This window comes from Garra rufa, chromosome 13, assembly GCF_049309525.1.
Source record: "Garra rufa chromosome 13, GarRuf1.0, whole genome shotgun sequence".
Lineage (NCBI taxonomy): Eukaryota > Metazoa > Chordata > Actinopteri > Cypriniformes > Cyprinidae > Garra > Garra rufa.
The window spans coordinates 557,835-570,725 of record NC_133373.1 but is presented as its reverse complement, the minus strand read 5'-3'; the positions used below and the strand labels follow the sequence as shown (position 1 = coordinate 570,725).

Here is a 12,891-nt window from a genome sequence, read left to right as displayed (position 1 = left end):
CGTAAAAAATATTTATTGAACGCTTCTTATTTTTCACTTTTGTTTTTACTGCATTATCATAATCAAAGGCTGTATATAACTTAATATAACCGTACAAAACCAGTAGTTCTGTGTGCAATTAGACATTGAGCACCCCCATATTGGCAAAATGGTATGATGCTCGTTTCACCCGCGAAGATTCGACTGTGAGATCGGTGGTCGAATCAGGCTCCGCATATCGATGCATCGAATCTTCGACTATTCGGGGACAGCCCTACTACACACTGAGGCTAAAATATGCAACTTTTCATTTGCAGAATGAGAGAATTTGATGAGAGCCAGGCACTTACAGTGCAGAAAGTGGATGAGGGCTGTAAAATTTTTGATGTTACAGAATCTGTGTATTTTCATATAAAGAACTTTGTATGTGTATAGGGTGAGCCCTGGATGGCAGAGGTTGGTGGCAATGTAATTATATGATATTTGCTGCGGGGGCACGGCCTTCGATAATCTCACTCCTTTTTGACCATACCTCTGTTTGCATCCCTGTATATTGCACTTTTAACAATACAGATTGTATCAAAGAAGCTTTACCGTATAAAAAAGGAAAATAGTGTGTTAAAGTCAGTTCATTGAATTTAATGATATCATCCAGCTGAATTCAGTTCAAATATCTGTGCAATCATGACGACAATGTTGTAGGAAATTAAGTTTCCCCAACTAAGCAAGCTAGAGGCGACTGGCAAGCAACCAAAACTCCATCGGAGTTGGGAGAAACCAGGCTCAATCAGAGGGCCAGTCCTCCTCTGTCTCTCTTCACTGGGAAAGCGTTGGACTGGGCCACAGCTGTTTTGGCGAAGCAAGGTTTTGGCCACACTAGCTTCAATGACTTTATGCAGTGTTTGCAAAAGGTTTTTAAGCACCGAAAGGAAGAGAGCACACCTGGGATCAGTTTCAGGCATTATGCCACAGGAGAAATACAGCCGTGGAATTTGCTTTCAATTTCCCCACACGCGCAGCACAGACTGTGTAGGTGGAGGATATGCTAGAATCAAGGTTAAGCATCAAGCTCTAATACTAATTGGCCCAGGATGAGGGGAAGACGCTAGATCAGTTTATCAATCTGGATATTCGGATTCCTTCAAGAAAACTGATTTGATTTACTAGCCCTCTCAGTCACGCAATCCCAGTGGCTGCCGACACTGAACCAATGCAAGTCAGGTGCACACATCTCTCAGCTGAAGAGCATGTACACCGCTTTAAAGATCTGTACTTATATTGTGGTGAAGTGGGACATCTGAGAGCTGAAGGCCCAACGCAACCTCTGCTGACAGCAAGGCCCAATCCCAATTAAATTTTATACCCCTTCACAAACCCCTACCCTTTATGCCTACCCTTCCCCATGTTTCTTGAAACAGTGTCAAGGGGTAAAAATATTCCCCTTTACCCCTACACATCATCATATGCTGTACACGCACCATACACATGGAAATAATGCACTTATTCATCATCCTTTCCCCACACAGGCCAGTCATCCTCAGCGCAGCATTGGGTTCAGGACCATGACCCATCTCTTGGCATGAGAAACAATTGTCCCTATAGCAGATGAAGACTCACCCACAGGATTACTTTTCCATTGATATTGTTTTTCTCTCCTGTCACTACTTAATGAAGCATCAAAGTACAAAAATATATGAGAATGACAGCATTTTTAATCTAAACTTATGTTATTGCATCAATCGAGTGTTTGAAATAACTTAATAAAGGCTATGTTGATGAGCGCTGCATTATAAATATACATTATCCTTATGAAAAATACATGAAAAATACCTTGTGAAATCTTTATCTTGAAGAACACTGATAAACCATACACTGCTGCAATAGTGAGCTAATCATCTTTACGTTTCATGGGCCAGTAAAAAAAGTCTTTGTTGATTGTGTGACTGACGTCTCTGTAGCGGCTCCTTATTCACCATCAGCTGATCCTGAAGAAACTGGACTGACGTCTCTATACTGAGAGTCCTATAATAAAACACGCAGACAGTCAGATATGAGTATGAGACACTACTGCTGTCACATCACATCAGCAGATCCATTTCAGAAAAACACAGTATATTCATATTACAGCCAGAGATATGAATGAACAACTGATCATTGATTGATAACAGTAAATGATCAACAACTCTCTCTTTATCACTTACACACAGAGACACTGGAAAAGATGAAAATATGGTATCACTATTTTAAAGGCCCCATATTGTACGCATTTCTGGAGGTTTATTTTAGTTGTTGATGTCCTTAAGAATGTATATTTGTGGTATAAGTGCCAAAATCCATCTCAATATATTTTTACAGCTCCTTTTTTAGGAGCTCTGTCAAGAACAGGTCGATTTTGGCCCATCTAATTAATATTCATGAGCATCTCTTCTGATTGACCTGTTGTTTTCTGAGTGACGGACAGCCAGGCCAACCACAGGTAACTACGGTCATGTATGGCCTTGCCCAGAGCCATAGAGAGAGACAGGCTGGCTTGGTCAAGTCAAGTCAAGTCACCTTTATTTATATAGCGCTTTTAACAATACAGATTGTGTCAAAGCAACTGCACAGTATTTAAACAGCACAATAGTGTGTAAGTAACGCATTATTGTAGATAATCAATTTTCAGTTAAAGGCAGTTCATCAATGAATTCAGTGATATCATCGTCAGTTCAGTTCAAATAGTATACGATATCGCTGGAAAGTGTCCCCAACTAAGCAAGCCAGAGGCGACAGCGGCAAGGAACCAAAACTCCACAGGTGACAGAAATGGAGAAAAAAAACCTTGGGAGAAACCAGGCTCAGTCGGGGGACCAGTTCTCCTCTGGCCAGACCAAACCAGCAGTTTGTGCTTGGTGATACTCAACAGGATATTTCAGAATGATCATTAATGTATTTTTCTTTTTCAAACACCAAATGCATTAAGCTACGTAACTGTTGCTTTAATAAAGCCCCTTTCACAATGCGCGTTGATTCCGGAAAATTACGGGAACGAGCGCTGTGTGAACAAAAGCCAGAACCATAAAGGCAGTGTTGTAGTGATGATGCACGTTATCATGCGACTCTTCACGACGAAAACATACGTGCAAAGTGGAATGAATCAGCGATCAGGCAGCTCCGCACTATCAGCACTGAAACACAGATTGTTCATCAGCTTAGTTTCAGTTTATTTATTTTATTAGTTTATTTAACAGGGACAATGCAGTATAACATTGCTACAATTTCATGCAGCTGATGCTCTACGTATAGGCTTCTAGCCAAAGGCTAATTTGCAGCCCCAGTCCCTGGTGAAATGTACGCGTCGCATTACATCTCACATCCAAACGTCACATGTCTTTATGGGTTGTGTGTAAAGCACGCACAGATTCCGGAAAACAACTGTGAATGAACCAAATCAAACAACTCCGGAACAAATCATGAAAGACATTATCCGTGTATTTTCCAGAATGGCTGTGTGAAAGAGGCTGTTACAAAACGGGTCTGTAGCCGTTCTGTCCATTCACCACCAGGTGTCACACTCCCACCACATGGACTCCTACATCTCACTACTGGCACAGCTCACTACATTCCCCACAATCCCTCATACTCGGGACTGACACACCCACACACACCTGCAGCTCATTCAAACACAGCATATAAGCCGCACTCACACTTCACTCACCGCGAAGTCTTGTATTGCCCCGGCTACATTTCTGAGCGTTTCTTCCCGTGTTTGTTTTCCCGTGTTTTGATTCCTGGACTCCCTCTCGTGTTTGATTCTCGCTGCCAGCCCTGACCATTCTGCCTGTTATTCGGACTACGATTTCTGCCTGCCCCTGTGTGTTTGTTCTGTCTTTATTAAGTCTAATAAAATGCTGCGTTTGGATCCGCTCTCCTCAGACTCTCTGTTACAGAGGCCAAAGCTGACGTGCCTCTGGTCTCTTATATTAATCTTGTTCTGAAGCCAGTGTAATGATGTAGTTTCCTGACTTCCATGGACTGAACAGCGTTTTCTCGACTTGTTTTCGTGTTGTTGTTGCTCAACGATAACATGGACGCGATGTCTGGGGGTTTGACAAAAGGAGGGTGGGACGGTGGTTGGTGACTGAAGGCGGTGAGTAGATCGGACGTCACATCTTTACGGAAGTCACAGCGGCTCGTGAAAAGGAACGGCTACTTTAAGCAGGCTGTGTGCAGTTTACTGTGGACTGACTGTTTTGAAACTTATATGGTAGTTACATAGTCCCTAGATCTCAGTGATCATGAAAAAAGCCAGGAAATTTAGATTTTGACAATATGGGACCTTTAAGGACCAATTCACACTATTAACTACTTGCTAATTAGAATGCCTTTTACCGAAAATATTCATAGATCAGTCACATCACAGAATTAAACTCTTATTAAACAGTTTGAAGTACAGAGACTAAAGTGGAGCTGAATTATTATCTGATATTCTCCAATCACACACACAGGAGCTCTGTTACTGAACTTTAAATAAAAACTTTAAATAAACAAACACTCACAATAGTATAATGTCTCCAGTTTACAACATGGATCATCCTTCAGATCAGAGAGTAACTTCACTCCTGAATCTCTTAGTTTATTCCCAGACAGATCCAGTTGTGTCAGGTGTGAGGGGTTTGATCTCAGAGCTGAAGCCAGAGCAGCACAACCTTCCTCTGTGACACTACAATAACTCAACCTGTAGAGAACAATGACACCGTTTTAATTGTAGATGAAGTGTGTGTAGTTTGTTATTGACTCTGGTCACAGAGCAGGAGAGGAGATATAATGACAAGCATTGCCACATACTGCTGCTGATAGAATGAGATTTATGCATGTTGATGCTCAATGGTGCTGTTTGACACTGTCATGTGCTTCAGGACTGAACAGACACACAGAGCTGAATAGAAATGTGCTGAACTCAATAGAGATACTCAAGGTCTTCATGTACAAAGAAAGAACTACTGTCTACACATGCACTGAGATCATGTTCATGAGCTTTTCTTCTGGCTCTTCACTCATTTACCTCCAGCTTTACTGTCTTTGGTGTTTATATTCCACTTTGATTAACTTTTCTTAAATTATGCTTTTATCAGGATATAATACAGGGATGTGATCAGTCCTGGAGGATCACTGTTCTGCAGAGTTTAGCTTCAACCCTGATCAAACTCCTGTTTGTAAATTTCTAGTAATAATAAAGACACTGATTAGCTTCAGGTGTTTAATTGGGGTCAGTGCAAAACTCTGCAGGACTGAGTTTACCATCCCTGATATAAGAGTAACACAACACAATTGATAGAGCAGGGAAAAACACTGGTTATTTTACTTGAGGGTCTTTATCAATGTAATGCTAAACACTAAAGAGATTATAACTTTCATTCACTCTTTGATCACTGTAGTATTTTGTTAAAACTAAACACAACAGACTCTTGTCTGTTCAACTTTACACCTCTGGGATATTCACCCTCTGCAGTAATTAAAGATACTTCATCAGAGTCATTGATTCTGAGTCTGATTTTATTCAAAGAATTAATATTAAAGGATGTTTTACACAAAGAGAACAAAGACATGACTTAATATCAGAGAGATCTTACCACAGTTTATCCAGTTTGCAGTGAGGATCCTCCAGTACATTAGAAAGCAGCTTCACTCCTGAATCTCCTAGTTTATTCACAGACAGATCCAGATCTGTCAGGTGTGAGGGGTTTGATCTCAGAGCTGAAGCCAGAGCAGCACAACCTTCATCTGTGACACCACAATCAATCAACCTGAAGAAAATAATGACACACTCTTCACTCTCTCAGATTACAACAGTTTAGCTGTGAATCCATTCTTGAAGATAAAGTACAAAATTACAGCACAAATCTATGTTTGATGGATCATTGGACTGAGGTCTAAAATTCCACAGAACACAAAACATGATCATAAAACATCTAACTTTCAAGACAGATAAAATGATCTGTGCCTAATGTATAATTCTGCGATCAGTAATGGAATACATCATTTGCAGGTATTCAGTAAGGGATCATTTGTAAAGAGCAGCTTGTGTGTTGCAGGTCAGTCAGTTGAACACACAGCAGAAGAAAGAGGCTGAACACTTCAAATATACTTTACAATGTGCTTCAAGTTTAAGAATCAAATATGATCTTACCACAGTATCTCCAGTTTACAGTGAGGATCCTCCAATACATCAGAAAGCATCTTCACTGAATCTCCTAGATTGTTCCCAGACAGATTCAGATCTCTCAGGTGTGAAGGGTTTGATCTCAGAGCTGAAGCCAGAGCAGCACAACCTTCATCTGTGACACCACACTTACTCAACCTGTAGAGAACAATGACACACTCTTCACTCTCTCAGATCACATCAGTTTAGCTGTGAGTCCATTATTGAAGATAAAAGCACAAAATTATAGGCCTAAAATGTCAGAACACAAAAAATGATCATAAAACATCCAGTCTCATTTAAGCAGGATAAATATTTCTTATATGCACTATATCTGTATTTTATACAAAATGTCTGTAGTAAGCAAAATCTGTCTTTTTTAATGACACTGTTTATTACACATAATGTGTGTCATATATGATCTTACCACAGTGTCTCCAGTTTACAGTGAGGATTCTGTAGGACATCAGAAAGCAGCTTCACTCCTGAATCTCCTAGTTTATTCCCAGACAGATTCAGTTCTGTCAGATGTGAGGGGTTTGATCTCAGAGCTGAAGCCAAAGCAGCACAACCTTCTTTTGTGACACCACAACATCTCAACCTATAGAGAGATGAAAATCAAACAGCTATTAAAAAAACAACCAAATAACTTGCTATAATAAACAACAACTTGCAGTTCAAATATAATAATTTAAAACAAACCATAAAAAAACACACATGCATTTCTTAAATTTCCAAACTATCCAAGTTTCATGGGCACATTTACACAAATATTTTTTTTAAATATTGGATTAAATAAAAATCTATTAATTTGAGTATAATTGCTGGACTGTGAAATGGCAGAAGGTTCATGTGTTTTAATATACGTTTGAGTCTAGCTCTTGTCATTCCAGATGCCTTCTGTAAAATAAAATAAAAACAAACTATATATATATATATATATATATATATATATATATATATATATATATATATATATAAACAACCTTGTAGATTTCAATTGTTGTCTTCAAAAGTGTGTTCAAGTATGCTTCTGTTTTGCTCCATTAACTGATCAAATTTTAGGAGAGTTGAGCTGCTGTATACAGTGGTGTGAAAAAGTGTTGGTCCCCTTCCTGATTTTTTTTTCATGTTTGTCACACTTTAATGTTTCAGATCATCAAACAAAATTAAATTTTATTAAAAAATAACTCAAGTAAACATGACATGCGTTGTTTAGCCGTGTTTTGGTTGAGTTCTGACCCGTTTAACTGTGGTTTATCACACCTGAGTTCAGTTTCTCTAGCCACAGACAGGACTGATTACTGCCACACCTGTTTGCAATCAAGAAATCACTTAAATAGGACCTGACAAAGTGAAGTAGACCAAAAGATCCTCAAAAGCTACACATCATGTTGAGATCCAAAGAAATTCAGGAACAAATGAGCAAGAAAGTAATTGAGATCCATCAGTCTGGAAAAGGTTATAAAGCCATTTCTAAAGCTTTGGGACTCCAGCGTACCACAGTCAGAGCCATTATTCACAAATGACGAAAACATGGAACAGTGGTGAACCTTCCCAAGAGTGGCCGACCGACCAAAATTACCCCAAGAGCGCAGCGACGACTCATCCAAGAGGTCACAAAAGACCCCACAACAAAATCTAAAGCACTGCAGGCTTCTCTTGCCTCAGTTAAGGTCAGTGTTCATGACTCATAAGAAAGAGACTGGGCGAAAATGGCCTGGATGGCAGAGTTCCGAGACGAAAACCACTGCTGAGCAAAAAGAACATAAAGGCTCGTCTCAGTTTTGCCAGAACACATCTTGATGATCCCCAAGAAAATACTCTGTGGACTGATGAGACAAAAGTTTAACTTTTTGGAAGGTGTGTGTCCCATTACATCTGGCGTAAAAGTAACGCAGCATTTCAGAAAAAGATCATGCCAACAGTAAAATACGGACCTGGACCTGGAAGACTTGCTGTGATAAATGGAACCATGAATTCTGCCATCTACTCAAAAATCCTGAAGGACAATGTCCGGCCATCTGTTCGTGACCTCAAACTGAAGCGAACTTGGGTTCTGCAGCAGGACAATGATCCAAAACAGACCAGCAAATCCACCTCTGAATGGCTGATGAAAAACAAAATGAAGACTTTGGAGTGGCCTAGTCAAAGTCCTGACTCAAATCCTATTAAGATGCTGTGGCATGACCTTAAAAAGGTGGTTCATGCTGGAAAACCCTCCAGTGTGGCTGAATCTGTCAAGATGAGTGGGCCAAAATTCCTGCACAGCGCTGTAACAGACTCATCGCAAGTTATCGCAAACGCTTGATTGCAGTTGTTGCTTAAGTTTAGGGGGCAAACACTTTTTCACACAGGGCCATGTGGATTTTGATTTTGTTTTTCCTTCATAATAAAAAACTTCATTCAGAAACTGCATGTTGTGTTTACTTGTGTTATCTTTGATTAATATTTAAATTTGTTTGATGATCTGAAACATTAAAATTTGACAAACATGCAAAAAAATAAAAAATCAGGAAGGGGGTGAACACTTTTTCACACTACTTTATATGAGCTGCTTCTCCACTTGTTTGGTTGGTCTTGACAACAATGAAGTGTTTAAACAGTGAAGCAATTGTTCTCAGTGACACTTACTGAACTGATCTGGATTCTTTAATCACAGGCAGCAACTTCTGAAGAATGTTCATATTTTCAGGCTTTTGTGTTATTTTAACAAATTTATCAAGACGAAACTCATTCAGTTCCTCTTCTGATGTCAACAACACAAAAACTACAGCTGACCACTGAGATGAAGAGAGTTTGGCTTTCTTTATTGTTCCAGATTTCAGATACTGTTGTATTTGCTCCACTAGTGAACGATCACCCAGTTCATTCAGACAGTGGAACAGATTGATGGATTTCTCTGAAGAGTCAATGGTGCTGATCTTCTTCTTGATGTAGTGAACTGTATACTCATTTCTTTCAGAGCTGTTTCCTTTCATTGTCATTATTCGTTGTAGGAGAATCTGATGAGGCTCCACTGACAAACCCAGAAGGAACCGCAGGAAAAGATCCAGATGTCCATTTTTACTCTGTAGAGCCTCATCCACAGCTCTCTGATGAAGCTCAGATAATGAAACATGTTTAAACATGAGTTGAGACCAGTGCTTAACTTTAGATCGTGAACTCTGTTTGGTGACTGGCTCAAACACATTTCTGTTGCAGTTTATAAAGGAGAGGTGCGTATATAGAGCTGCTAGATGTTCCTGAATGCTCAGATGAACAAAGCAGAAGACTTTCCCCTGATACAAGCCAAACTCCTCTCTGAAGATCTGAGTGCACAATCCTGAGTACACTGATGCTTCTGTCACATCAATGCCACACTCTCTCAGGTCTTCCTCATAGAAGATCAGGTTGCCTTTCACAAGCTGCTGAAAAGCCACTTTCCCCAGTTTGAGGATCAAGTCTTCATCTGTCAGCTTTTTCTCATAGTCCTTCTCATGTTTGATGTTGGTCTGAAGGATCAGGAAGTGTGTGTACATTTGAGTGAGAGTCTTGGGAATCTCTCCACTCTCTGCTGGACTCAACATGTTCTCTAGAACAGCGGCTGAGATCCAGCAGAACACTGGGATGTGGCACATGATGTAGAGGCTCCTGGATGACTTCAGGTGTGAGATGATCCTGTCGGCCAGACTCTGATCACTGATTCTCTTCCTGAAGTATTCCTCCTTCTGTGGCTCATTGAATCCTCGTACCTCTGTCACTCGATGGACACACTCAGAGGGGATGAGATCAGCTGCTGCTGGTCTGGAGGTGATCCAGATGAGAGCAGAGGGAAGCAGATTCCCCTCAATGAGGTTCATCAGCAGCACGTCCACTGAGGCCGATTCAGATATATTACACAGTTTCACTTTACTCTTAAAGTCCAGAGACAGACGACACTCATCCAGGCCATCAAAGATGAACAACACTTTATACTCATCACTGGATGTTTCCATTTCTTTAGTTTCAGGGAAAAAGACATGAAGAAGATCTGAAAGACTGAGTGTTTTGTCCTTCATCAAGTTGATTTCTCTGAAAGGAAGTGGAAATATGAGCTGGACGTCCTGATTCTCTTTCCCTTCAGCCCAGTCCAGGATGAACTTCTGCACAGAGACTGTTTTTCCAATGCCAGCGACTCCCTTTGTCAGTACAGTTCTGATGGCTTTGTCTTGTCCAGGTAAAGGTCTAAAGATGTCACTGCATTTGATGGCTGTGTCCTCTGTTGCTGTTCTCCTGGATTGTGTCTCAATCTGTCTGACCTCATGCTCATTACTGATCTCTCCACTCTCACTCTCTGTGATGTAGAGCTCTGTGTAGATCTCATTCAGGAGCGTTGGCTTTCCCTGCGTCACTGTTCCCTCATACAGACGCTCAAACTTCTTCAGCAGATTTGATCTAAACGTGTTGAGGGCTTCATGGCTGGAGAATTAAAGTACCACATTATTACATGAGTTACAGAGTTACAGAGCAAAATGTCTTTGTTTTCTGTTATGAGACACTGAATATATGATAGGGTTTATGAAGTGTGTTAGTTATTAATGATGTATTTGAGTTATGTGTGATGAAGCACTGCATTAAAATATCCCACAGTTTACCTGACACCAGGATACGTGTCTTGTGGTTGATTCATAGACTGGTCATATTTCTTACAGACGGGTTTTGTTTCAGCTGATCTGTGTGGCAGGATTGACCTTGAATCAAGAATCAAACACATATTTCTCATGACCTTAATAACAGTTCTGACTTTATTAAAAATGCACCTGCTCATGGTCACAACTGTAAAATTAAACATTTAAATAAATGTAAATAAATAAATAACTCTTTATCTGCTCATTGTCATTAGATTCACTGCATTTCCTAGCCAGATGTTGGCTCATAGTGCTGAAATAAATTAATTTAATTTAAAATATCTTACTATAATCATATATTTTACGAAAAATGTAATACTTGAGGTTAAACCTTGTGTCATCACTCTTAAAATAAATTCGTTTATCCATAGAGCAGTCACTCCTCATCGACACACAGCTGGGCTCTGGTTCTGATTTCTTCTGGTGAATTGAACTATAACAGAGAGAGATTAAAGGTACACTAAGTACTTTCATAGACATGTCTCAGTGTGAGAAAATGTTCAAATATCATATATTATGAAATAATCACATTATAAAACACCATAACAAATATTTCACTCATGTCTGTTAATGAAATATTACCTGAAATGTTGTGGATAACCTATAGACTTGTCACTCTTCATAAACACACAGCTGGACTCTGCTTCTGATCTCTTCTGATCAGCTGAACTATAACAATTACTGTATTAATATTTTGTTTTTAAAAACTTATGATCTTTTAATTTTACTATATTAATACAGAGACCATAAACTAAAGTTCTTTCATAGACTAACTAATATGAATACCTTAATGACATGAATCCCCAATTTTAAACAAAAACAATATAAAAATGACACACTGACAGACTCGAGACCGAAAATTATGTCACTCAACGTAACGTCAGAGTAAAAGATTAAGAGGGAACCCACAAAGTGGTGTGCACCCATTGTTGTGGTGCCCAAAGTCTGTTGAACATACCCTTGGACTGTTAGTAAGAACCAGTATTTTTAGCAAGCTGAATGCAAACAGGGGATTTTGGCAAATCCCTCTATCTGAGCAGTCCGCCAAGCTGACAACTTTCATGACACCATTAGGGCAGTACTACTTCAATCATCTGGTCTTCAGTATCGCATCGGCACCTGAACACTTCTAAAACTGCATGGTAACTGAAGTCACTGAGGGCCTGGACGGAGTCTGTCACATGGACGATGTACTTGTGTGGGGGTTTCCTCGAGAGAAGCATGATGCAGACCCATTTAAGACTGCCGCTGTCTAATTGACACCTGAGACATCAAACATCATTGATCTGTGGAGCTGTCTCGAAATGGTCAACCAGCTGGAAAAATTTATTCCTCATCTGGTCGAAAAAAACATAAATTCCTTAGGGATCTTTTGCCCAAGAATTGGCCTGGCCCTGTAGAATGCGAATAAGACAATCAAAGTATCGGCTGATGCGTCATCATATGAACTGGGTGCAGTCCTTCTCCAACAAGATGGTGATGACTGGAGACCTGTTTTTTTTTTTTACGGCGCGGTCTCTATCTTCTGTCAAGCGAAAATAAATGCATGTAGAAAAGGAGGTCCTTGGGCTGGCATGGGCATGTGAGAGAATCTGTGACTTTTGATTGGCCAACAATTTGTGATGAAAACTACCTCCCGGCATCCAATGCTTCCGGCTAAGATTGATGCGCTATTCATACAAGATTTCTCTTGTTTTTGGAAAGAGCCTCTGGGCTGCAGACATTTTTAATGGAAAGCACTTAATGGACAACATCATGGAGCATCTCCCAGCAAGCCAATCTTTCCTGGACAACCAAAGAGAACAGTCAACTAATCAGGGTCCCGTTCCCCATGCTGGTTATCCTCTCGAGCCCGAGCCGCATGCCAACAATCCGCCTGTTTACGATGGCGATCTGAGTGCCTGTCAAGCTTTTCTCTCTCAGTGCTCCTTGGTATTCTCTCTCCAGCCTCGGCGTTATGCCTCTGAAGAGGCCAAAGTGGCTTATGTTCTCACACTTCTCTCGGCCCCTGCTGTACATCCTTTGAGGATTTTCTCGTAGAGATGAAGTGGCATCTCAGTTATCTCGTCTATCACAGAGGAG

General features: G+C 40.2%; 1 protein-coding gene across 1 annotated transcript; it reads right to left on the bottom strand.

Moving 5' to 3' along the window:
* Positions 1 to 1,944: 1,944 nt before the first annotated feature.
* LOC141283297 (NACHT, LRR and PYD domains-containing protein 3-like) lies at positions 1,945 to 12,032 on the bottom strand. Its single transcript, XM_073816581.1, has 10 exons — positions 11,929 to 12,032; positions 11,129 to 11,242; positions 10,777 to 10,872; positions 8,795 to 10,600; positions 6,588 to 6,761; positions 6,149 to 6,319; positions 5,592 to 5,765; positions 4,518 to 4,696; positions 2,181 to 2,191; positions 1,945 to 2,001 (listed from the first exon to the last, which is right to left on the bottom strand). Exons 1-10 carry the CDS (start codon positions 12,030 to 12,032, stop codon positions 1,945 to 1,947), a joined length of 2,886 nt encoding a protein of 961 aa, XP_073672682.1.
* Positions 12,033 to 12,891: the final 859 nt, after the last annotated feature.